This window comes from Thunnus maccoyii, chromosome 6 (assembly GCF_910596095.1).
Source record: "Thunnus maccoyii chromosome 6, fThuMac1.1, whole genome shotgun sequence".
Taxonomy (NCBI): domain Eukaryota; kingdom Metazoa; phylum Chordata; class Actinopteri; order Scombriformes; family Scombridae; genus Thunnus; species Thunnus maccoyii.
Window position 1 is genome coordinate 11859233 of NC_056538.1, and position 27775 is coordinate 11887007.

At 40.4% G+C, this 27775-nt stretch overlaps 2 protein-coding genes across 3 annotated transcripts; both read left to right on the forward strand.

The window, feature by feature from the left end:
- The first annotated feature begins 1207 nt into the window (after positions 1–1207).
- Positions 1208–15841, forward strand: gmps (guanine monophosphate synthase). Of its 2 annotated transcripts, none has more exons than XM_042414884.1 (16): positions 1208–1477; positions 3079–3251; positions 3389–3503; positions 3914–4011; positions 5106–5209; positions 6074–6267; positions 6962–7127; positions 7549–7700; positions 7915–8088; positions 9372–9477; positions 9721–9836; positions 10958–11083; positions 12030–12145; positions 12294–12424; positions 13396–13568; positions 13774–15841. In XM_042414884.1, the coding sequence occupies exons 1-16, from the start codon at positions 1451–1453 to the stop codon at positions 13873–13875; spliced, it is 2073 nt and encodes a 690-aa protein (XP_042270818.1). In that variant the 5' UTR covers positions 1208–1450; the 3' UTR covers positions 13876–15841. The 2 variants fall into 2 exon arrangements, with proteins under 2 accessions (XP_042270818.1, XP_042270819.1); XM_042414885.1 differs by lacking the exon at positions 1208–1477 and adding an exon at positions 1909–2133.
- A 1948-nt stretch (positions 15842–17789) lies between these two features.
- On the forward strand, positions 17790–25590 carry LOC121899054 (vomeronasal type-2 receptor 1). Its single transcript, XM_042414631.1, has 14 exons — positions 17790–18123; positions 18627–18918; positions 19006–19248; positions 19441–19632; positions 19791–19916; positions 20146–20330; positions 20825–20945; positions 21076–21303; positions 21422–21545; positions 22372–22532; positions 22718–22913; positions 23170–23408; positions 23646–23845; positions 24410–25590. Exons 1-14 carry the CDS (start codon positions 17900–17902, stop codon positions 24720–24722), a joined length of 2844 nt encoding a protein of 947 aa, XP_042270565.1. The 5' UTR covers positions 17790–17899; the 3' UTR covers positions 24723–25590.
- Positions 25591–27775: the final 2185 nt, after the last annotated feature.

Genomic DNA, 27775 nt, shown 5'->3' on the forward strand with positions numbered 1-27775 from the left:
AAAGTCTCTGTTTTTGTTACTCCCACTGCAGCTCAACAGGGAAACACTGTCTGAGGAAACACAAAGAGGGAATTTGATGCTACAATGATTGGAAACGTGGCAGAACTTGATAAAACTAACTCAGACTGCTGAAGCCTCATATAAGCTTCAGATCAACTTTTAAAGGCATTTTTGCACAAAATGACTGTGCGGACACACTGTGGATTTTTGCCCCCATCACTTACATTGCAATCTTGGATCTTTTAATAGCCAATATGAACAGGAGGAATAATTACAGCGAGGAAATCCTCTTTCAGTTTTCATTTAGGCACCTGACTGTTGTTTTAAGACAGACTTTAAATCTCTTAATTACTGGATGAGCAAAATGCAGATAATCCCATCTAGTTATTTCTCAGTTGAATTTCCACAAAAAATGATATATTATGATAAGTAAAAAAATACCATCATACAAAATCTTATCCATATCTCCAACCCCCATTGGGCACTCATTAAACACAGATCTGTACCCCTGTACTAACTGACCGTTTTGTCTCAGGGAAATGAAATTTAGCAGAATTGTTAGTGTGGAGAAATGCATATTATACCACTGCTACAGTATGAGCTCCAGAATTATGTCATATTTTTTCAAATGAATGAACTGCATAAATTGCACTAATTCTCCCTTTTGCTAAGCCCCTAAAGCCCCCTTAGATTCACTCTGGGAATCTAAACCACTATGAAAATACCCACCTGACATAACTGCCACTATATGAAACATGTACACTGTGTATAGATAGATAGATAGATAGATAGATAGATAGATAGATAGATAGATAGATAGATAGATAGATAGATAGATAGATGTGCTTTATTGACCCCAAATCGGGAAATTCTTGAGTTACAGCAGGTTATTCAGACATTGAACAGTAAATATACATATCAACACTAGAAGAGAGAAATATATATCTATAGGAAAATAAACAACAAATAACTACATAAAATAGCTCAATACAAGAATATTAGAAAAAAAAAACCTTAGCATATACTATGAATATAATAAGATATAAACACAGGGTAACATATAGATTAGACAAGAGTGCAAAGTTGTTGAAGTTTTAAAAATGCAATGAGGTAGAGTAGGAGTATAAACCAGTCTCGTTTTCTTTCGGGAGGGGGGTTGAATTTTGTGCTCCACCCCTGACTCACAGTCACATTTAAGCAGTGTCTCTTTCCACTGTGAAAGTTATTCCCCAGCCGAAGGAGGAGAGCCAGTGACAGCCCACTCTCTCCTACCAACAACCCCAATCTGCTTTTGAAACAGTAGTCGGCGTGCTGAGGCAAGAGCTAACCTGTATCTCTCTCTCTTTCTCTCTCTCCCTCTCTCTCTCTCTCTCTCTCTCTCTCTCTGTCTGTCTGTCTGTGGGACATCGAGGCGAAGGGGAGAGCTCACAACACAACACGGCGGTCCTCCATGGCTCTGTGCAACGGAGACAGCAAGGTCAGTACCCGCTGCTCCGGTCCTCCTGTGTAGCCCGGTTGACTTCATGTTAAGACCCCGGTTACTGGTGTATTCCCCCCCTCTGTCGGTTAATTACGGCCTGTGTGCACCTCCGGGGGGGAAGTTGGAGAGCATGTAACGTTACCACCAGCAGCAGCAATGAGTATGTGGTTGTGTGCCTGTTGCAGCGTTACATTAACATGTTGCTCATATAGCTGCTAACTAGCCAGGCAGGATATCTCAGTTATGTTAAGCAGAAGTCAATATTTCACATATTTATGTTTTAAATGTGCTTGCTTCCCTGTTATGGTGGATCCCCTCTAAACCCTTCGCCTCCAAGCACCGCGTGGGTTTTAGCATAGCCATAACCTAGCCAGCTGCTAACAGGCTAATGATCACCGCTGTTTATACTGCCTGTGAGCTAGCATGCTACATAGGCGTTAGCCGGGCAGTCTGAATTTGTAACTGGAAGTCCTGCATTATGATTTTAGATTTTGGGAGGTTCATTTGGGGAAAGTGACATTGAGCTAATTAATTTCACTCACTTGAGAGCGGACGTTAACTGTCAGTTTGCTAACGTCGTCACTAAGCTAACTGTTACTATCAGCCAACTTGCGGTTACCGGTCTGTCAACCGGAGACACTACAGCTGATATGGTAAAGTTTGCTTTAAAACGGTACAAGTATTTTACTTAATGATAAAATAGTAATAATCGTACGTTTAATTTGTACTGCACTTGTGTATTGTGCTGCTATGATTGACGATGGCTTGTTTTTTAGCGGTTATACTCCACTTCAGATAACAAATCGGAGGTGAAGATGTTTTAAGAAACATATATACGGCGTAGCTAAGTGTTTCCACTGAACACGTGGGATCATGTTTCTCTTCCTACTTTTGTTTACGGGTGCAGACTTATTGTTTGTAGTTCATACACTGAAATTCCATTACTTCAGAGGACATTACATTGACTTATTTTCATTTCCTGGAGACTTATCCCAACCTTTACCATAACAACTACTAGCTATAACCCTAATCCTTAACCTAACCTTAACATAACCATAAAATATACGCTATAACCCTTAACTTTAATCCAAGTCTTCACCCTAAAATGAATGATTAACGTTAAGGGAGGCAGGTTTACAACATGACTATGTAAACAGATTTACGTCCCCACAACATGAGGAATATCTGGAGCACACACAAACACACATAGTTGTATCTTAGCGTTGGGGAGACGCAGTGGACCCTGCTACAGTTTGAATAACCTTGGATAGTATTGAAATAGATCTGTCAAACATTCTCACTAATAAGTTTTGACCAACTTGTGGGACTCATGTGATTCCACTGATGAGCTGAATGGTTGCAGCACGTTTCACAAGAGTGGATGTCTGTCAGTAGTGGAGCTCACATGTCCATAATTATGTTAGACCTTATTGAGTCACATTTTCCACATGGAGGTCAGAGGTGGAGCACAGTAAAGTCTACTTCCTACCCCAACCAGCAACAAAGACAGTATAATGACTGTATTTTTTTGTATGTGTGAACATGTCTCCACTTAAAGCAATGACAATGTGTATTTTTCTGAATGTGTCTCTCCACAGCTGGAGATCAGCAGCGCAGAGCAGAATGGATCATGTGAGGGGGCAGTGGCGATCCTGGATGCAGGGGCCCAGTATGGCAAGGTGATCGACAGGCGGGTGCGAGAGCTGTGTGTGCGCTCTGAGATCCTTCCCTTGGAGACCCCAGCCTTTGCTATCAGAGAACAGGGCTACAGGTGAGCAAGAAGCATATAAACCAGAAATGTATTGTTGTCTTCCTTTTTATAGCAGTGTTATGATACTTTTCTTCTAATATTAAAGTGTTTCATGATACATTTTGACTTGATTATTTTCTCTCTCTCCCTTTCCTTAGGGCAATCATCATTTCAGGAGGCCCTGCCTCTGTGTATGCAGAAGATGCACCCTGGTTCGACCCTGCCATATTCACTATAGGAAAGCCCGTCCTTGGGATTTGCTATGGCATGCAGGTATCTATTTGCATGCATACACACACAGTAAAATTCTGTAATGGGCTTCTTTTAGAATGACTAGGGAGACTTTCGCTCATCCAGAAGGCTTTTGTCCAAGAAAGCATGTGTGTTACATGCTTTCACTCTTGAGTAGCTACACTTTACTATCACTCTACTCCAGGCTGCTGTTCAGCTCCCCTGGGCCAGCTGGGACTTCACCAGCTTCTTCAAGGGCACTTTGACACTAGCTGAGGGAGACAAGAGTATTACTCGTTCACTTTTCCCAGCCAGCCTGGAAATTAAAACCAGCAGCCGTCCGTTCTCAAGCACATTTCTCTCAACCACAGGCAGTCTTAGCATGTCTGGAATCACACTAAAATGAAGTCTGTGTGTGTCCAAGTGTTAACTCTGTGCTGTTTGTGTTACAGATGATGAATAAAGTTTTTGGTGGCACAGTGCACAAGAAGAGTGTAAGGGAAGATGGAGTGTTCAGTATTGGACTGGACAACACTTGCTCCCTCTACAGGTAATGTGGTTTCTCATGTGGACAATAAGGAGTTTGTTATTACATTCTATATACATATCACTATACATAGTAGTTGTGATTGTTGTCTTGGAGCTGCATGTTCTTGCATATTTGTGCATTTTCTACCTACAACTAGAAATATTTGGCAAGATAACAGACTGAGAAGAAACATACTGAGTTTGTGGCCAGAAAAATATGGCCTGACACACAGCATAGAGAGAGAATCAGTACATGGAAGACAGAATCGCTCCTACAGATCAACTAGGGTTGGGTGACAGAACAAATGGATTACAAGCTTCTAAATGTAACATCCAGTATATCCATGTGAAATCTCTTGTAAAGCCACAGTGGAACATTGTAGGTGATTTATGCTCTGAAAGAAACGGTTCAGGCATTTGCTATCCATGACTGAAGCTCAGTATTGTTGCACTGTATTCTGCATCTGATCAGATTCTGTGACCTGATTACAAATTTCAGCTTCACAGTTTTTTGCATTGTCATATATTGTATTTTTATAGCTGCTACTAACAGAATCTGGTGGCCACAAGTGTATAGTATCACAGAATCTGACAGGCTGGAGATTTGTGCACAGTAAAATCAATCACATTTTAACTACTGATGGTGCTTACATCGTGCTTTTAGGGCTTATTGGCATATGTTTCATCTGACACCTTGAATGCTGGTCAGACAGAAACATAAACAAACTTATTTAACAGATCAAAATCCGCAAACCATCATTCTATGTAATCATCCTGTCACCCACCCTAAAAATGAACCCACTTACAGATCTGTGAATGGACATTCAGTACCATCTCTTTCTTTTTAGTAGCTGACAACATGTTGTAGACATTGTGCTAAGCACAGCTGCTTTTTCCCAGTTGCATATTTTACTACAAGCACTACAGAAGCTTCCAATCAATTACATATTTTCTCTGGTTGTTGGATAATACTGCAGAGTCTTTTATTACTGTCTACTTCTCTCACTTAACTCACATTCACACAGTGAAAACATGGACTGTACACATAACTATTCTATGTCATGTTATTGAACATAACACATCTTCTGACGTCTCTCTGATTGTTCATCTCATCAGAGGCCTTCAGAAGGAGGAACTGGTCCTGCTGACCCATGGAGACAGTGTGGATAAAGTGGCTGATGGCTTTAAAGTGGTGGCCCAGTCAGGGAACATCATTGCCGGTGAGAAACATGCAAGATAGACACTGTGACCCTGATTAAAGTTGCAATAAACAACATTCAGCCCTGCTAGATGTCGGCAAACAACTATTTGCTATGTAAAGATATAGTGAAGTAATGGCGACCTGGGCGGAGAATTAAGTCACATTCCTTCTGTGTGCGTTGTAATCTGACCTTCTCTGTTCTTTGTTTTGGATGCTGGTCTGGCTGAGCGTGCATGGTAGTGCATGTGAGTCCCTCAGCGTCCATTTCCAACATGGCGGCCGCGTCACAAACGTTCTCAAATTACAGCTAAACAGTTCACAAAATATTATTATATTATATTATTATATTTCTGAAAACATCTGAGGCGAGAAATAGGCAATACAACAGAATCTTGATCCATATTTGATCAGCACTGCCTAGTTTGACAGTTTGATCTGAGTTGTCTGAGTTTGATTATGAGTCAGTTCAGGGACCGCTTTCTTTTTTCCCCCCAACTTTATTGAGTAAATCATATGCACGTTTGTTTTGGTCTGACAGGCTGATGCTGGTTCTAGTGTGACACCTAGTGGGGCTGAATGTCATATATTGCACCTTTAACATAACAACATTAACAAAACTAAGTTGTGGCCAAGTCCCCCCCCTTCTGTTACTCAGAAAGCCTATGTGTTGACATCCAACACAGCCTCTGAGACAATTGATTACTCTGTATTTTTAGATTGTGTTTTCACTTTCATCTGACATCTTGGTTTGGACGAATATTATAATTTAAATCTATCTTGACTATTATTTTCACAAGGCATTCAGAAGAGGGTTTGATAAAAGGCAACTCAAACAATCCCCTCATCATATCTGTGTTTTTTTTTTTGTGTGTGCTTTTACCAGGGATTGCCAACGAACAGAAGAAGCTGTACGGGACACAGTTTCATCCTGAAGTCGACTTGACAGAGCGAGGCATGGAGATGCTCCGTAACTTCCTCTTTGAGATCGCGGGATGCACGAGTAATTTCACCGTACAGAACCGCCAACAGGCCTGCATCAATGATATCAGAGAAAAAGTAGACAAGTCTAAAGTGCTGGTGAGTGAAACTGCACAAAGTGTCATGAATTTGTGTTGTTTGTGATGGCATCCAAACCGTTTTTATGACAGAAAGATGGCTAAAAATGGAAGAAAACAGTAAGCATGTTTTATCCTGTTACATCGGTGGTAATTTGACTGAATGTGTAAAGCAGCGGTGCTGAGTATGAAGTGTGGAAGCCACTCAGGAAGTGGTGACAGCAGCAGTGGTGGGAAGTTAAGTAGAACCAATTAAACTGTCAAATTAAACAGTTCTGTCTGAAAAGTGGTAGTCGACTCCCTGAGCGCCTTCAAACTGGGCTTCATCTCAGGGGAGTGTGAAGGCGATAAATGAGCGTAGAAAACAGGCTCTACGAACAGGATTTATATTTAAAGAAGTACATGTAGCTTCTGTTTCTTGTTCCTCAACTAAAGGTTACTGAGGGTTACATCTCTTACTAGCTGTTATGTTCTTATTGTGCTGCAGCATGTTCCTGCGGCAAGTGTTGCATCTTGGTTGTGCGAGTCCCAAGAGTTGGTAGTCGGCTAATTAGATGTAAAGCAGTGTCAAAGCTGTAGTCATCTCTTCCTTTTTAATGGAGTTCATGATTTAACAGCCTTCCAGCAGATGTAGCATCAGATATGTTGGAGACAACATGACTAATGCAATGACTCCAGCTTCACAGTAGTGACTTTATTTCTCATGATGTCCTCAGGTGCTGCTGAGTGGCGGCGTGGACTCGACAGTTTGCACAGCCCTCCTCAACAAAGCTCTGAACCAGGATCAGGTGATTGCAGTTCACATCGACAACGGCTTCATGAGGAAGAGAGAGAGTCAGAGTGTGGAGGAGGCCCTCACCAAACTGGGCATCAAACTCAAAGGTAGAGGGTCTTGAATGAAGTAGACTTTACTAGACTTTACTTTACTAGACTTTACTAGGCTGAGAAATATATTTAGCATAATGAACGAACTTAAGTTAGAATCACTCCATGAGGAAATGATAGATTGCTCTTGTAATACTTAGCTGTTGTAGAAATTAAGGTATAACAGAAATAAATTATGTGAAAACAATTTGCAGATAATGTTTTAAGAATCATACCTTTAATTGCACTCAATATATGATGGTTGATTATCATTATTACAGTTTGTTGCAGCCCTAGATATAACAAGATACTGAACTAACTATTATATTTACATGTATTTTGTCTTTGATGTGGTTTGATGTACATTTTTGTTTTGCTCATAACCCAATTCTGTCTCCTGCCTTCCTCTTTCTCTCCTCTAAAATGTTGCTCTCTCCAGTGGTAAATGCAGCTCACACTTTCTACAACGGAACGACAACACTTCCCATCTCTGAGGAAGACAGGACGCCCCGGAAGCGCATCAGCAAGACCTTGAATATGACCACCAACCCTGAGGAGAAAAGGAAAATCATTGGAGATACATTTGTCAAGGTCAGTACAAGGTTTTAGGTAATTCTTCTATGGAAAGTGCCGTAAATCACACTTTACTTTGAGACTATCGGCTTGCCTGCCTACAGCTTGTATACTTTCAAATTATATAAATATACACCATACAGTATATTTGACAGTATACCTGCTTGTTTGTTTGCCCTTGATTCGCTAGTTCAGTGTTGTGTCTGACTTTGTGGATTGTGTTGCCTCACAGGTGGCGAATGAAGTGATTGGAGAGATGAATCTGAAGCCAGAAGAGGTTTTCTTGGCCCAGGGTACCCTGAGGCCTGACCTCATTGAGAGCGCCTCTCATCTCGCCAGTGGCAAGGCAGAGGTCATCAAAACACACCACAACGACACCGAGCTCATCCGCAAACTCCGAGATGAGGTACTGCACACACACGCACACGCCTACACATCTTGTAAATTTATTTCTCTGATACATTCTGCTGCTTCAGAGTACGGACACGATACTCAGTATATATGTAATCCACTGTGCCTTTCAAAATTGTGAACGCATGCATTTATACCGTATGTCACCCCTAGAGGCTCACTAGCTGTCTAAAAATGGAGGAAGATGGTGCCACAATGTCCAGCATATTGTAGAAAAATCAATAAATAGCAGACTTACTAGCTGGTATTGACTGATTCTACTGATAGTCATGAAACACCAGAACTACAGTCTTTCATTATACGGCACAATATACTGTGTGGTGTTCATCCACCATAATTACACATAATTACATTCCAGCAGACTCACACTTTCGTCACATCACCTCTGCACATGTTTTTCTCACTCACTGTAGTCGGAGGGGAGGATATTGCACAGTACCTGTACCTAGCAGAACACCAATTCTTGGCATTAAAAAAATTAAATGTCTAATGAATAAAGGCCTGTAGTGGTTCGGCACACACTGAAGTACCCTGAATCTTTTACCAGAAGGTTAAAAACAGGAAATTGGAGCACAGGATATAAGTGGTGTCTGATAAGATTACTACTGCTTTGACAGAGATTTTCTTTTAAGCCCCAGTTATTGTCATAGCAGTCTGCACCAGACAAGCTATTTGATACTTAAGTTGTACAGATTATTAAACCGTGCTGTTCTTTTGTATCTTATCATGCTTTCAAGGACTTACAAGTGTAATTAACTTCTGCTCATCACTGAAAACCAGAAATCTGTGTGGGGAAAAAAAAAAGTATTTGCTGTTTGCATACAAGAGCAGAGGTTTTGAAAGTCACGAAGAAAGCAAAACAAAAGCAGAGCCATTATGCAGTACCTCTGAATCACTGAAAAATAGTGTTATTGTGTGATAGTCTTCGCTTCCTATACTAGACACATATTTATGATCTCCACACAATCTGGAGAGCGTTCTTGAACTCTAGGAGGACAGCAAACACCGAAACATAATTGACTTTTTATTCAAAGTACATTTCTACATCCTTCACCCCTCAAATAGCTTCTTTATCTTAGAGAATGGTTCAGTATCACACTACACTCAAATAAGCACCGAAGCTGCTGTGAAGATAAACATTCACTCTTGACTATTATTTGGAGTTTCTGTTGTTTTCCTCAGCCTTTCTATAGAAATGCCCAACTGTGCATCTAAGCATATCTCTCACTCTCTCTCTCACTGTTGCAATGCTGATCTCACTTGTTTGTGGTCCTCCAGGGAAAAGTAATCGAACCACTGAAAGATTTCCATAAAGATGAGGTCAGAGCGCTGGGGAGGGAGCTGGGTCTGCCGGAGGAGATTGTCTCTCGACACCCTTTCCCTGGCAAGTACATAAACACACACACACACACACACACCTATGATGTGACTGCTCTGACAAAAACGTATATAACTGATTTGCATCAACATAATGCTTAAAGATGCTGGTGTTTGATCTGTTTGTCAGTGTGTCGTTACATCATCTGTCTCTCTTTCCCTCATGCGCACAGTTACATATTCAATTCTATTTTATAACTCATCACTCGTGTACTTGCTAAGACTGCTCCTCCTTCTCCTTCACATGTAGGTCCTGGTTTGTCCATCAGGGTGATTTGTGCAGAGGAGCCATACATCTGCAAGGACTTTGCAGAGACAAACAACATCCTCAAAATCGTCACAGACTTCTCTGCAAGTGTCAAAAAGGTCAGAACACTATAGATGTATAGAACAAAAACTATTGACTCTAGTTGTCTGGTGTCCTGCATCTGTAGAGATACAAAACAGCACCCCCCCTCCCTTCCCCGCACCAAATTGTATACATGTGTTTGCAGTGAATCATGCACAGTTTGAGCACTAATTTAATTACTGCTGACTAAAACACTCCTGAGTTAGTGTTGACAGTGTGAATTTCCTGACATCAGGTAGTAGTAGTAGTAGTAGTAGTAGTAGCAGATCCGAAAAAATCAGACAGATGCAGGACTGAGGGATAAACTCCCAGTCAACTCAAAGCATCACAAACTATTGGTGAGATGTCTTTAAGAAATGCACCGGGAGCATAAACAATGTGTCAACTAACATTTATTATGAAATGACACATCAGTATTTCCTGTAGATTTTGGTGATTTGGTTGATTTTTCTGATTTTACTTAATTTGCAGTGGCTGTTTGTAGCCAACCAATCAATACAGTGGAGGCTGTGCCCACTCACCAGAGGAGAAGACATTTGCTCTTCTTCTGCCTCGTTAATTAAATGGTTAATAATGTGCAACCTCTGCTGGTTCATTGGCCACATTACACAATAACCCACATTATTTGTTTTGGGTGTAATTCAAGTGATTTTAAGATTTTGTGTGTAGTTTCCACTTTGTGTGAGTTTTTCTTTTCCCAGAGTGACTAGTAAGTTCCTTTTTCTCGTATGAACAAAGAGCTATAAATAGAGCTACATGGGCTTTAGCTGTAACAAGAAAGTACAACTGGGGACTCAATAATTGGCTACACCATGAAGAATAGTTGTACACAGATAAATTATACAGGTTCAAAGTAAATTTCTACTTCAACATTACACATCATTTTTTTGTGGCTGTATTAACAAAGCTAATGGCTGTACTGGAAAGGTCTTTATGATCCTGTGATGCTACATAGCACTTATATAGGTATGATATTAGACTTCACTTCATTTGTGGCGACGCAGTGAATCAGCTGGTGAATGACAAGTGTTCCCGAAATGACTAAAAAGTAGGTACAACATAGACAGGACTGTATTTGTCAAACTATGAGGTTCACTTGCATATTAACATACCACCTCTCTGTCTCTCTCCTCTCCAGCCCCACGCCTTGCTGCAGAGAGTCAAGTCGTGCATATCGGATGAGGAGGAGGAGAAGCTCATGCAGATCACCAGCCTTCATTCACTCAATGCCTTCCTGCTGCCCATCAAAACTGTCGGCGTCCAGGTAATCCAGTTTGGATTTGATTAACTGAATGACAGTCAATCACTCTGTGTCTCTGTGCTGACTGTTCACCGTCCATGTCAATCAATAATTATTACATCAAATCTTCTCTTCAGTGATTTATAACTCAAATGTATTGATCTGCAGTCAAACTAGTTTTAAAGTAGACCTGCTATGGGCCCAAGTAACATTTTAAAGGTTTGTCCAGATGTAGCGAGTTTGCTGCTAAGCTGTTGCATATTTGTGGAGAATCCTTTAGGGCGGCTGATGAATGCTCAGAGGCAGTGGAAGCTTGAAACAGTGTGTCTCACTCTTGCTGTTTGTCTCTTGTTGTGTTATATCTATAATTTAGTGGTTATCCACAAGACATGCCCATCCACACAAAGCTTCTCAGTTTCATATGTTTTGACCCTCTGAGGAGAAATCTGTTGTGGCACATGTCAGACGTTCTCAGCACCTCCGACGTCATCTCTGACGTGTACAAAACGTATATTCTGTAGAAATGTTTAAACATGGCAAAAAAAACTTTCCAATTGTAAAAACTGAGTTTCAGTGTTGCCTGGAGAGAACGACGGTCATGACTGCTTCCCCCACCCAAACATTACAGTCAGGCGGTGACTGTGTGCTGGGTGTGTTCTATTACTTCCTGTTTGAGTTTTAAATTTGGCCTAAACCTCAAATTGTGGGACAGACAGGAGACGGTAGACAAACAAAGTCGACTTTTACTGCCTGGGGAATATGTTAGAAATCTATTTATAAAAACGTCCCTGTTTATTCAACAGGAAAAACTAAATGTTAGGAAAATTACACGTGCCCATACTCATCTGTTTAAGGTTTTTTCTCCCTCATTTAATTTCATCTGTTGCTCTGTAAAGCCTGTTTTTTATTAACAGCTTTGAGAACAGATTAAACTGAAGTTTCTGTCTCTCTGTCTTTCACTGTCCTACAGGGTGACTGCCGGTCCTACAGTTATGTGTGCGGCGTCACAAGTAAAGAATCTCCACACTGGGAGTCTCTCATGTTCCTGGCCAGACTCATCCCTCGCATGTGCCATAGCATCAATAGGTAAACACACAAATCTTTCCTTTTTATAGTTTTATTTTTCATATCTCCTCAGTAATTTGCCACATCAGACACTCAACATTGACGCAATGATCAGCAGCACACAAACAGACCCATTAATTCATTCATGCTTGTTTTCTTTCCTTCCCAGAGTTGTGTATGTATTTGGGTCCCACGTGAAGGAGCCGCCTACAGACATTACCCCGACCTTCCTGACCACAGGCGTTCTGAGCACGCTTAGACAGGCTGACTTTGTAGCTCACTCTATTCTCAGAGAGTCTGGTAAGTGTCTGCGCCTCAGTGATTTCACACATTTTAAATTAGTGCTATTAGAGCATTATATATTTGGGATAATTTATGTGAATTTGGCAAACTCTGTTAATAAAATCTCTTAAGATAAATTTATCATATGTTGATGCCAGTGGTAATGTCTTATGTCTAGAAGGTATGAGTTGCAGAGATTTATTGAATTACAACAGAAAGCATAAAGTATAACGGTAGATTTTGATGTTTCTGCCCTCTGACAAGTCAATTTGGAAGAGGACCAAATAGCTTCTATGTGTGAGCAACTACAGTCAATGCAAGAGGGCTGAAGAATTTCTGTAGAGAAATTTAAGTGTGCCATCAAGTGGCCATATAACCTTTGAATGAACAGTTGAATGTCAGCATATTTGTATCAGCAAGGGGAATTTCACATATTCCTGGAGACAAACTAGATATTTGTTTGAGAACATTTTCTTGTCCTCTATTGAGCAGATTTTTCTTTATTTAATATATCTGTACTTTTGTGGCTGTGGTTACACTTGATGTTTCATTGTGCTGATTTAAGATGTGGTTTACATTCAACATTCAACTAAAACAGCAAATTTGAAACATTGTCTATAACTTTATGCACATTTAAACAGCAAAGATGATGGAGAATCTAGTGTTGGTCCTTTACGCAGTGAAAGAGTAATTGATTTACCAGGTGATCACAAATATTATTTACTGAAGTGAGGAAATTAGAATTTAGGTATTTGTAGTGTCTATTGAACAGGTGCAGTGTGCAAACCTGATAAATATTTCTAAACAGCAGAGAAGAGAGCTTTTCCAACTTCTTTAGTGATGACTACAAACCACCGTACAGATGGACAAACTAACTAAAAACATGGTTTTCAGATTCCGTCTTAGGCAGTGAAGCTTCTTTTTAACTTAAGGTTTGTCATGGCAGTAATAAAAACTTTTCTTTCTCTCTGGCTATGTTTTTCTTTCAGGCTACTCTGGTAAGATCAGCCAGATGCCGGTCATCCTGACCCCTCTGCACTTTGACCGTGACCCACTGCAGAAGCAGCCATCCTGCCGGCGCTCCGTGGTGGTCCGCACCTTCATTACCAGCGACTTCATGACTGGCATCCCCGCCATGCCGGGCAACCATCTCCCTGAGGAGGTATATCTTCGTTCAGCTCGGTTTGGTCTCAGTTTCTAGCAAGTTTATCAGGATCCCAACTAGGCTTGACTACCATTCCTTGCAGAAATAACTGATACTTTTTTAAGATATATTTAACATGTTTTGGTGGCTTTAGGACCGAGGAATTCTTTAGATTTTGTTAAATGTCTCAGAGAAGTAATCATCTGCTTATCTGTCTTCCCAGGTGGTGCTGAAGATGGTAAATGAGATTAAGAAGATTCCAGGCATCTCCAGAGTCATGTATGATCTGACCTCCAAACCACCTGGCACCACAGAGTGGGAATAAAACACAACATGACGTTGCACCGATAGGACACACACTCACACACAATGCACAAACACACTCAACAGATATCAGAGAGGGCTGGTGAACTCCTCTCCTTCTTTTCTGTCCTTCCTCCCTTCCTACTTTCCTTCTCCCCCCTCCCCTCCCCTCCTCCTCCTCCTCCTCCTCCTCCTCCCTCCTGTACCTCCCCTTCCTCTCTTCAACATTCCCATGGAAGGCAGACCGTACTGTGACGGGCGCACACGCAAAGGCGCTACTACTCTGCTCTCCCCACAACTCCTCCCTGGTCTTAATATTTTTGGCGATAGGGATCGATTAATGTCGGTTATTGATAATATATTGACTTTGTTTCATTTCCATGTACAACAATTGTATTTCCTCTCTTATGATAAAAAGGTAAATTGCTGCTTCCTGTTGTGAGGTCGACTATTAAAGGCAAGTGGCCAGATGCTGTGAACGTACAGATAGTGGACTTTATTGTGCCTCAGGTTGCATTGTGGGATGAGCAAAGCATAAAAATAAGTAAACAGAAGTGTCACAAAAAGAAAGAACAGTGGAAGGAGGGTTTTGAAAATCTTCAATTGTTTTCTGCCTTTTTTTTTTTTTTTTCTTTTTGGTCAAATGTTTTTGTTTTACTGTTGTAGGTCAATGTCCTCAGCCTAAGACTATCCTCTCTCTCTCTCTGTTCATTTTCACTTTCTGCCTGTATACTGTGCTATGAAGAAGGTTGTCTGTGCAAAGTAAAACAGACAAAACCTATGTGACCAATCAATGATTTTTAAGCTTTTTTTTTTTGTTGTTGTTTTGTTTTGCCAAAAGTAGAATATGCTGTGTTGATATAACGTTCTGGGCTCCTCTGACGATCTTCTCCAAGCTACATTTGTTGACAAGAGGTGTTGACTGTTGCCGTCCCCATCATGGACAGCAGTTAACCAGCTGTGCAGCTGTACAGGAGGCCAATATGATGGGTGACTTTGTACGTGCCTGTTCTATTGTTTTGTTTTGTTTTTTTCATTTGGTGTGATCTGACCTGGATGTTTCCAGAGACGAGGATATAACAGTTTCTCCTCATGCTGCAATATGTATGCTTTTTATGAAGAATAAACATGGCAAGAGGACTAACTAATAACAAAATTATAAGTACAGTAGAGTTTATAACCACAGTGTGTAAATTGCTGTCGTCATTTCAACATTATTTGGCTGCTCTTTTGCTCTGCAGGGGCGCTTTTTTTTTTTTTTTTCTCACCCATAAAGCCTCTGTGCTTTATCAACAGAATTGTACATCCAGTGGAGACTTCACCTTATTAAGTGTTTTGCTCTGTAGTGTCACAGGTCAGGTTAGGAGTACTGTCAGTTGCCATCTCCGATGTAAATTCACTGTGTCTAAAAAAAGGCATTACTGGTTCATTTTTCTGTTCTGTCAAAACTAGTCATTCTTGTCATCTAGACCTCAGTGAATACAGCGCTCAGGTTTAACTGAGTTTTAAAAAGCGTATAAGATAGAGACATCTCACTCGGGCGTGGTGCTTCTCATGCCTCCAGAATTTGTCTCCGTGCCTCTCATCCTCTGTTACTCCCTCACCTTTAGTGGCAGAATATTCCCAATGCAAAATGAATGGTTTCCTTACTTGTCTGAACTGCTATGGTTATTAGTGTTTCTCCCTCTGTTCTGCCTTTTTATATGTGTGTATTTTATGTTTCATATGTCTCCATAGAAAACAACAGCTTGATAATAATAGACATAATTTTGTAGTTGGATTTAATTGCAATATCAATAAGATTAAGTTATGCAATTCTATGTCTGATGGGGTTTTTTTTTTTCGTTTGTTTTGGGGTTTTTTGTTCAACAATGCTCATTCTCCTTAGTAACGTGCCTCAAACCAAGCCACTGCATGCAGTTTCAACTATGACATTTGTACAATGGAAAACTGAGCTTTAATAAAGATCTCCATGTGGAAACTTCCCACTTCTGCCGTGATCAACTTGTGTACTTTGCAGTTCACTGTACTGTATATTTGTTTAGCTTAGCTTCACCATCTCTAAGATACATCACATACAGGCTTCAGTGCAGAGACAGTGATTTAGACCTGAGAAGTGCATTGCTTTCATAACATGCATGTGAATTCCTAGTGCCAGTCCTTATAGATACACCATGCCAAAAATATCCATCCTTAATATTTATTTAGTCTTGTATGGAGTCAATAAGGGGGGGATTTCCTGTGAAACAAACTGTAGTCTGAGTTTATTTTGCATTTCTTCCCTGTGCAGACTTATCTGTTCTGAACATTATTGTATGCAGTATAAGACAAATTATTCCTCTTGTTTTGTCAGTAATACTTCACTGTAAGTTGCCCTATTTAAAATGCATTAATAAGCAGTATGTAAACATTTAGTAAATGTGTATATAACACACTATAATGTAGTTATAAGCAGATATAAGGACATTGTAAGTATTTATTAATGTACAGTATTTGTCAACAACTATAACTTCTCTGAAAATGTATTTTATACTTTTACAAATGTTTTACTATATTGTCATTCATTATCTGTTTATACAGCAGTACCCACTTATGTTTGCCCATGGGAGGACTTATACTGTATCTGTAATATTATAACACTTAAATCTGCTTACTGCTACAGTATATTACACTGGGTTGATATACTGCTTAGAAATGCTTAATAGGGAGACAAACTGTTTTGTCTTCAAAACAAACATTGTTGCACCATATTGGAAAAATCTTCACTTTCCTTCACATTCACCAAACATTCCTCACTGTTTGGACATTATAATGTAAAAAGTTAAAAACAAACAAACAATGGAAAAGGGTTCGTCTCTGCAAGGAGCTGGCCTTTGAAATTAGTATGTTAGCGGTTTTTTTTGCAAATTACTGTACATAATTGATTTCTCACAGATCCCATCAGTGCCAGTCAGAAGTCTCATGTGCCTGAGACAGATCACAAGGGCTTAATTACACACACACACACACACACACAAACACATAGGTTTACTTAAGTCACTTTTGGGGTATTTATATAGACTTACATCCATTTCCTGGAGACTTACCCTAACCCTAACCTTAACCACTGACCCAAAAGTCAGCGTGTTACCAATTAGGGACACGGCTTTTGTCCCCAGTTGCACAAGTCGTCCCCAATTAACCGGTCTTAAGTCTGATTTGTGTCCCTGAAAGTGATTTAAGTCATACCCACCCACACACACACACAAACAAGGTAATCATTTATCATCAATAATAATAATGACATATGTCAACTACAGTATAAACAGTCACATTATTGATAGAAGCTTAGAGAGTGATTTGATTTTGTGCCTATTTGTGTGATGTTACACAGCGGAGATCCCTCCCTGTGTGCCGGGGGTGCAGGTGTGTGTTTTCCCTCGCTGACTGAGAGACAAGAGCAGACAAGTTCAGTCACCCATCAACACACCACCGACCCAGACCCAGGGGACAAGGCACAATTTTGGAACAGTAGCCTCATTGCAATGTTGCGTAAAACACTACAAGTTACCACATGCAGCTGCCAATTAACTCCTGGCCTGTGGTAGTTTGTTGTCTGCGGACGACTCGAGCACTGACTGATGGGCTGATTGCTATTTACAGGGGAACAGAGAGAAAAGAAAAGAAATTATGGGATGTTTCTTGGAGTTCATTTGATTTAGGAGTGTTTGTGTGTTTGTGCTCGTTTGGTGGGCCAGGGTCCAGTTTTTGCTCTTGGTGGGAGAACAAAACCAATGTAACACCTTTTGAATGAGACTAATGAGGTAATAACACTGACTAAGATGAACAAATTTAACCATTCTTGTCAATGACAAGATTAATGTTCCCCCAGTTTCACAGTAATCCCCTGTCCTGCTTTTCATCTTTGCACTGTTGAATCTGTTCTCAGGTTACCTCGAGCAGCACATCTCCCCCGAGAGCAGATAAGACACCTGTCACACTTTGCTGTCTCCTTTGCTGCCTGCCACAGCGAGAGCTCTCCCGACTCCTTTCTGCATCCAAATAGCATGGAAATCAGTCGCTTTTTGCTGGGATTATGTGCCTTTTTCCACTTTTTCCACACTGTTTCAGCAGAGTCTACATGCAAGCTGAAGGCCAAGTTCAACCTGAGCGGTTACAAGGATGTGGAAAAGAAGAAGGTGGTCATTGGGGGGATGTTTCCCGTGCACAAGCGCATCTTGTCCAGTGATGGCAACACTTCAAGGGTGCCTGTGTCCTCGGGGTGTGAAGGGTAAGTTAAGTCATTTTCATCAGTGTGATTGTGCTGCTTTAGTCTTTCTTAAATTGGTGTTAGATTATATTTAACTCATCAGAGATGATCTCATAGGCCTCTCCAAGTCAAATGATTGTATATTTTACTGAAATTAGAATTAAACTTATTAAAATTAAACTTGAGTGACTTAATTTTGTGTTTCAAGCGCACAACGTACTCTTGAGATCCTCATCCTCATGATTTTACAACAGAAATCAAAACTAAGAAAGGCAGCACCTCAGGGGCCAATTAGCCCATATTATTATGGAGACGGGCCTTCACTGGATAGTATACAACAATAATCAGCAAGTCTGTGAACTGTCCTCCTGTGGCTAATTTAGATAATAACATCAGAAGACTAAAATACTCTGTACATCTTCCAGTCATCAACTATCTTAATTTAGTACATTTAATGAATGTGGATCTGAGTTTTCTTCTTAATATCAGTTCTCTCTTTCTTGCTTTCTCCCATCATCCTCCAGGTTTAACTTCCGTACCTTCCGCTGGACTCAGACCATGCTGTTCGCCATCAATGAAATTAACAAGAGGGACGACCTGCTGCCCGACACTGACCTGGGCTACGTCATCTATGACTCCTGTTTTACCATCTCCAAGGCCGTGGAGGGCACCCTCACCTACCTGACAGGCCAAGACGAGGCTGTACCCAACTACCGCTGTGGGACTGGGGCACCTCTGGCTGCTCTAGTGGGTGCCGGGGGCTCCGACCTGTCCATCGCCACTGCCAGGATACTGGGACTCTATCACTTCCCGCAGGTAAGGCAGTGGTGGGTAGCAGAAAGGTCAATAAAGACAAGGAAAGATTAACAGAATGAGAAAACATGTTCATCTTCTCATTTTTAGGTCAGCTACTGTTCATCATGTTCTGCCCTGGAGAGTAAGTTCCAGTTCCCCACCTTCCTGAGGACCATCCCCAATGACAAACATCAGTCTACAGCTATGGCCCAGCTGGTGCTGCACTTCGGCTGGACCTGGGTTGGCACCATAGCTGCTGACGATGATTATGGCAAGTATGGCATCAAAGACTTTAAGGAGCAGGTGGAGGAGGCCGGCGTGTGCATCTCCTTTTCTGAAACACTGCCTAAGGTAATCAGTTAATGTCTGCTCGTATCTTTCATATACTGTTCTACTTTGCATATATTATACTGTACTCCAGTCAGTATTTCACTGCTACCCCTGTCAGTTCAATCACATCAGTAAATGTCATTCCTGTCTTTTCTAGAGAGGTATGACCATGCATTATTGTTGAAAAATGAACACTCTTTTTATACACTTTAGGTGAATTCCCCAGAGAGCATCCAGCGTATTGTTGAAACCGTAGTTGCGTCCACGGCCAACATCATCGTGGTCTTCTCATCAGATGTAGACCTTAGTCCTCTCATCCTGGAGTTGCTCCACCACAATGTGACAAACCGCACCTGGATCGCCAGCGAGGCCTGGGTCACCTCCGCCCTCATCAACCAGCCTGGGGTGAGCGCTCAGTCAAGTGATGGGGATGAAAGCTCTGATGTTTGTTGCTTCAGTCAGATTGAGCAGTCACAGACGCTCCCAGGCCTCTAACCAGTGTGAACAAAATGAATAAATCACATTTTGAGCTGAGTTTGATCATGTGCATTGTTTGTGACCAGGTGAACTCAGTGCTGGATGGCACCCTGGGCTTTGGGGTGAAGAGGGCAGACATCCCTGGTCTTCAGCGCCATCTGCTGGAGCTGGACCCCTATGCTGACCCTCTCACTGAGGAATTCTGGGAGACGGTAAAACTATGTATTACACTGACCAGTTGATCTGAGGAGCTTGGGGTGATGAGTTAGGGACCAGTCATCTGTCTTCATCCATCTATTTGTCATATGCAAAAAACTGGAAACCTGATTTTGACTAAAATTCCTGCAGTTATTGTGACAGTTAACTGAAATCTTTGAGAAAGTTTGCATTTATTTAGATGATGTACAATCAGTGGTTTTCAACCACACCTTTGTCTTACAGTTGTTTAACTGCACATTGGACTATGGCAAAGCTCTTCGGCAGGCCAAACAGAAGGCCAAGGAGCTTAACGGGACACTATCCAGGGCGGCGAGGGGGGTTGCTGATGGGCTGTGTACAGGAAGTGAGTCTCTGGGGAAGCTCAACAACACGTACTCTGACATCTCCCAGTTACGAATAACCTACAGGTCAGTTCTCATTATCACTACAGGTATTATCGATTTTCACTACTGAAACAAAATTCACTTTTTATTTTTATGCTACTGCAACTGATACTAAAATTATACATCCACCACTGATAGCAAACCACGACCACCACTAAATGCTCAGTTCTAAGCATTAAAAAGCCTAAACACTGTCCTTTGTGGATACTTAATGAATTTACAGAGCACAATATGAACAGTTTTCATCAAGACTATTTCAGTTCTGTCCTTGATAAAAAAGTTGCATAGTAACCGATACATTGTTTCTAAAAAAAAAAGGGGGATGTTAGTGTTGCTTAATGCACCACAAACAAAATTCACCTCCAGTGCATTGAGGGCGGAGAGAAAAAAATGTAGATTTGGAGGTCTTGAAACCAAAACTGTATGTATGTAAAGATATGTTGTTGTATGCTTATAGAAATTTGGATGATGTTGTGAATGATGATGATGATGATGAGGATGAAGATGTCACTTCACAGTGTGTACAAAGCCGTGTACGCTGTTGCCCATGCCTTGCACAACCTGGAGCACTGTGAGCCTGGAAAGGGGCCATTCAGTGGGAATAGCTGTGCTGACATCACCAACTTTGAGCCATGGCAGGTATGTGTGTCTATGTGTGTGTGTGTGCATGTGTGTGTGTGTGTGTGTCTGTGTGTGTGTGTGTGTCTGTGTGTACTACCTTGTATATTTATGTTTGATTTAAATCTGGCTCCATCTCTCTCTTTCTTAGCTGATGTACTACCTGAAGAACGTCCGTTTTAAAGTGCCGAACACGGATGAGGAGATCTACTTTACTGAGGGGGATGTGGAGGGCTTCTATGACATCATTAATTGGCATTTCAATAGTAATGGGGAAATATCATATGTCACTGTGGGACACTACAATGGCTCAGCCGTCCCAGAGGACAGGATGACCATAATGAACGACTCCATTGTGTGGAACAATAAGGTGTTGGAGGTCAGTAGCATATTGATTGAGACTGCCATTAACCACATGCTCTTCTAGATTATGATTAGTTGGTTCATATATACAGTATGTATATGTCAAAATCATGTAAACACGTGTGTGTTTCCAGCCTCCTCGGTCAGTGTGCAGTGAGAACTGTCAGCCCGGGACCAGGAAGGGGATTCGGCAGGGAGAGCCAGTCTGCTGCTTTGACTGTATCCCATGTGCCGATGGAGAAATCAGCAACACAATAAGTCAGTATAAAACTTTTAAACTGTACCTCAAAGATATGAAGACATCTTCCTGAAGAGTCCAGATTACTGCTGAAAAATAAAGTTTAGTCAGCGTTCATGTGGTCTATCACAAGTCAGAGTACTGCTCCAATTTACTTATCTGAATAGTTGTGACATACTAGTATCTGTCCAGAATACAGATTCATGGATCCCATTTAGATTTCATTCATTTATTAAACAGGCAAAATAATGTGATAACTGCATCTGATAGAAGCTATGAGGTTAGGTGAACTGGTGACTCTTAATTGCCTGCATGTGTGAATGTGAGTGTGAATGGTTGTCTGTCTCTATATGTCAGCTCTGTGATTGACTGGTGAATCTTGTCTGATGTCAGCTGAGACTGGCTTCAGCTCCCCCGTGACCCTCTAGAGGATAAGCAGTAAAGAAGATGGATGGATGTTTTACTGCAATACTGAAAAAAATGCCAACTACCACGTTGTGAAAGTTGTGCTTCACAACCCTAGAATATGCTGCAAAACTAACGATTGCTTTCTTCAAAATCCATCAGGTTCCCCCTTTCTACTGCCATGTCACAATGAAACAATGCCAAATCAGGATAGTCTTATTATGACAGATAAATCCTGTCCTGATTTAGAGGACAATTGCATCCACTGGAACTCTTTCTTTTAATTACTGAACATTTTCAAATATCACCTATTATGGAAAATTTGAATTGGAAAAAAAACTGAGAATGTTTAAGGGACGCAAGGAAATCACCATCAGTTTAGACAACATTAGATAAATGTGACCCTGCTGGCCTCTTATCGCCCTCTCGTCTCTCTGACAGACGCCCGTGAATGTATCCTGTGCAGCGGGGACTACTGGTCCAATGAAGCTCACGACACCTGCGTGCCCAAAATCATTGAGTTCTTGGCCTTTGGAGAGCCACTAGGGATCACTCTCATCGTCATCTCTGCTTTCGGAGCCCTAGTCACCATCGCTGTTGGGGTGAGATTCATAAACGGAAAAACAAACCTACCAGTGATACCAACAGGTTCCTTTTTACGGCTTTTGCAACTGACATTGATTGTCCCATCGATTACAGTCATTGTTTCCATCCAGAATGTAGTGAGTGAGAAGCTAAAATGTGGTGTAAAAAATGGTCATAGTGTGTTTCTTATCTGCTTTTCCAGGTGGTGTTTATTGTGAATATTGGCACTCCTCTGGTGAAAGCCAATGATGCTCTGTTGAGTTTCTCATTGCTCTTCTCGCTGGTGGTGACCTTCCTCTGCTCCATCGTCTTCCTCGGAGAGCCTCAGAAGTGGAGCTGCATGACCAGCCAAGTAGCTCTGGCTCTGGGCTTTGCTCTCTGCCTTTCCTCCATCATGGGTGGGTACACTGTCAAAAAAGATGCACCTCATTTGTGTTTTCACAAGTTCTATGCATTTGATGCTTGACACTGGTCCCATGAATTGTGTGTCTGTCACAGTCTGAGTATTTCCAGGGTTTTTGTAGTTACCAGTAGAAATGAGTGTACCTTCTCTTCATCATATTTCACTTTTTTACATCCCTTGGCCAAGACAAAAATATCGAAATTATGAAAGGATTTTTTCTTTTCTTTCTTTCATCACTGTCTTTACTTCAGGAAAAGCGGCAGTGTTGATGATGCGAGCCCAGGCTCTGAAAGCGGCCCGCACCAGAGCCAAAGCGGCTGCCAAAGCTGCAAAGGCTGCAGCTGAGGCGGCTGCCAACAGTGGCAGTCCTGATGTCATTGTAACAAACACAAACAACAACAATGATGTCACTGTCTCTGCTAACCCTGAAGTTGACACTCTCACCTTTGCCCACCAGAGGGCGATAGCTGCTGCGGCAACATTAATACAGGTAAACAAAGAAATAAATAAATAACAGGAAACCTGCACATTTGATCAGGATTAAAGGATTAACATCTTTTTGTGGGTTTATCAAAAGCAGGCATACATATTTATATTGTAAGTGCATAGGATTCTCATAAATAAGTGTCATTTTATTTTAAAAACATATAAACTATATGCAAATTAAAAAGATGTATTATGATTATCACATGATGCTATTTTACTGAATTATCATCCTTCTACCCAGGCTGTAGCATGTACAGTGTGGCTCATCATCCTCCCTCCATACCCTGTCAAGAACACTTCCGCCCAGAATATAAAGATCATTCTTGAGTGCGACGAAGGCTCTGTGGTCTTCATCTGTTGTATCTTTGCCTACGACATCCTGTTGGCTCTGCTGGCCTTCATCTTTGCCTTCATAGCCCGGAAACTGGAGGACCACTTCAGGTAGGAAACAAAAGGTTTCAGGTAAAGGTGGAACTAAACAATACTCAATGATATTTCTTCATTATAGTTATAACTCATTAATTTTGAGTCTAGTCATGATATGCCCTAAATATTTTGTGTTGTATTCCATATATAATAGCTAATAGGTAATAATAGTTCTGTAAAACGTCAAATTTATGGTGCAAAACCGATCTTAAAATTGTCTTTTGTCTGGAAAAAACATGAATATGACAGTAAAGTTTAGAGTAACATGTTTAGCGGAACTATTTCTTTATCTATTTATATTATTTGTTATTGTTATTTACATCCTCATATTCTGGCTGTGTGCAGACATTAGAGGGAATTATGTTGAATTAGACAGTTGTAATATTCTGTAAAATGTCAATATGTGTAGAGCATCAAATTTATACATTTTTAAAAATTTAATTTCCAATTGTTGCTCCTTTTTATACCAACATTTCAGATTTGAAGCATTAATTCTTCTCTAGTCAAGCATTTTGGTCTTAAACAACTTTTTTTTGACACTGTAAAGACATGATGCATGTTTCTTAATCTGTCTTCCAGTGAGGCGAAGAGTATGACCTTCGGCATGCTGGTCTTCTTCATCGTGTGGATCTCCTTTGTCCCGGCTTACCTCAGCACACGTGGCAAGTTCATGGTGGCCGTCCAGATTTTCGCCATCCTGGCTTCCAGCTTTGGCCTGCTGACCTGCATCTTCCTGCCCAAGTGCTACGTTCTTTTGGTCAAACCTGAACGCAACACTGAGGAGATGATAAGGCCTCACACCAAACCACGTGATGGGACTTCAACTGGGACCTCAGCTTCACTCAATACAGCTGCTACTGAGGTCAATGCTACGGCAGTCATTGATGATTAGTGAAGAAGTGCTAAGAACTAACTGAGTCACAATAAATAAAACTGTAAACAATGCAGCTGGTGAATTTACCACTGCTTCATTTGGCAGCTGGTCCAGCTGATTAGGATTTATATTACAATCATCATGTTTTGTCTATAATTCACAGAACAATATATTATATACAAAATATTGTACATTTACTCTGATTGGACTGAAGGTGTAGCTTCACATGAGTTAGATGTAGCTAATTCAATAAGCAATATCCATGAGGAAACACAACTGCTACCTCAACGATTACTCAAAATCACTAAAACGCATTAAAAATATGTTACTTCTGTCAAATCTATTGTCCCAATATGCAAAAAATACTTCAATAATTAGTCACAGTGCATGATGGGTTTCAGTTATAAGTCAGTAGTGAGTTCAGACACAAAAAAATCATGCTGCATCCTTAGAAGAGTTATTTAACTTTGACTTTACTTGCTTTACCATGATGTCTGTAAGTCATCTGATATTTTAATAAGTCTCTGATATTTTAACAAATTCAGATTCTAACTGTCAGAGATGCTTTTGTTCCCTTAGATTGTTCACTTTGTTCTGTTGTCATTTTATCTAAGAAATCTAAGTAAAAAATATTCACACATAAATAAAATGAATGTAACTCTATTGGCATAATTCATATTAACAATGTAATAAATCTTATTTTCAGTCATGAATAAGTATTGTTGTTGTCAATGCAAAAACATTCTAGAAATACATTTTATTTAATCATTTTAAGTAATTTACTGACTGTCAAATATTTGGTAATATGCAAGTCAATATATTGTGTTGTATTACACAAATCAGAAATAATCTTCTCATAGTTCAGCTGTTTCAGTACATTGTCTGCAGACTATAGGACTGACAGATTCAAAATAAATGACTGAATCAACAAGAAATATTAGTGCTGCTGTGTTACTCTCTAAATCAATAATGTGCTACATTATAAAGACTGCTGGTATGAGGGAGCAGTGCTGATTTAATCAACAGAGTGCAAGAGATTTGTGGCACATTTAGGGAAATTCTGTCACCCACACGTGGTGCTATTGTTTCAGTATGTGTATAAACTGATTGTCTAAACTGATTCATTTTTTATTAAAAATGAATCAAATACTGTAACGTGAAAGGAGTTGCTTAAAGTGGTGAAACCACTGAGAATATCACAAACTCTGCAGTTCTCCTCATCTCTAATGCAACCCAGTCCTCTGTGGAATATTTTATCACCTTTCAACTATTTTTTTTTTTTTTGGTTTCAATGTTTGGTTCAGTCTCATTGCTCTCATCAACCTTGTTTGCAGATGCAGCAGGCAGCTGCTTTCAGCAAAAAAGCTCTGATAAACCCACTGTGTGGTACCTTCCCAGTGGCAAACAGGCAAAGTTAGTGACAAGTTGGTGAACATAGTGAAGCATTTAGCGGCTAAAGAGCCAGATATTTCCCTCAAGACTTAGTGAAAACCAAAACAGAGCTAAAAGGAGTGAACATTATCCTTAAATTCATCAGGTGACCAGACTCTGAATGAAAGCTAATTGTGCTCTGTTTCTGCTAGATGTGGAAATATTCAACTGTTTGCCATATGTCAATGTTTTGTGTTTAGCTTTAGCCAAAAAATTTTTTGTAAATAAATAATTTTTAACAGAGGGGATGGGTTATTATGAGGGAGAATTACACTCTACCTCTGACATCCTTCCCCCATATCCCCCCATGTAGGTTCACTTGTTTTGTAAGATGACTCTCAGACTGCAATGATACAAAAAACTACAAGAACATCTTGAGAAAAGAATCTAATATCTTAAAAAATGATCAGCAATTTCAAGATAATTGGGAGGATGGCATGTTAACAATAAGGATGCATTTTGGTCATTTTGCTAACAAGGAGGATGGCATCCCCCCTCAAATCACCAACTGAATGTAGCTTTAAGATAAGCAGGTGCCAACAGGATGGAACAAGAAGATAGTTGACTAGCTATGCTGTAAACGTTCATGTAAAGTAAAACGTGTGCAACATTACTGTATGACCAGTAGTGCTTGTTGGCATGATAATACTGTATATTAGCCTAGCAGACCTAGCCTGGAGGCAATTAGGAGAAGCTGCAGCTAAATTTTTGCCCATGCATTCTCCATGACATGATCTGCAGGTCAGTAATCAGGAAGGTCAGAAAATGACATCCCTGGTGAATCAGGTACAGAAGGAGTGAGACAGTTAGGGTTAGGGTCGGGTCTTCTTCAAAGAATGCAGGTGTGAAAAAAACAATAACACAGACATGGTGAAGATACATCTGTGAGGTGACCAGAGAGATCCAGCAGAGCGGGGAGCTGGAAGAAGTTGCTGACTGTGGGAATACTCTGCTGATTCTGTCACCACATAAAAGTGGGTTGATGGATGGATGGATGGATGGATGATGGATGGTGATAACCATTGCAGCAAAAATGACTGAAGGTTTACTAAGTTGGTAATTGCACTGTGCATTTTCTGTTTTTATGTCTGAGAAGCTTTTTGTAAACTTGTTTTTGAAAAGTGCTGTACAAATACATTTTTTATTATTATTATTACTAATTGGAGATTTTATATACATTAAACTAAATGGAAATTCACAGGATTATGTTATTTATTGTTTTTCACATAGTAATCTTTTGACACTTATGTTGTAAGCATCCCAAAGTTGTTCAGGCGTATCATGCACTTTCAGAAATATGAAGCCTCATGAAACTTTGAATTTTTGCAGTGAGACTACTTTTATGAGCTGGAGAGAAATTAATTATGCTGAAATACATGTGATGGATGGGTTAGTGCTGAAAAGATGACAAGATGAGAGGAAGCATATTAAAAAGTGAAATAAAAAAGTACTTTATACTGCGCACTAACAAGGTTGAGAGAATCATGATATTAATGTGTGTGGATGCGTTGTCTGTCTCATAAATCATGGTGAGCAATGTTAACTGAATATTGGAAAAGACAATGAAGCCATATTTTCTGTTGATTCATACGATTTGAGTAATCTTTAGTTTTTTCTCTCCTCTCTCAAGCGTTGACTGT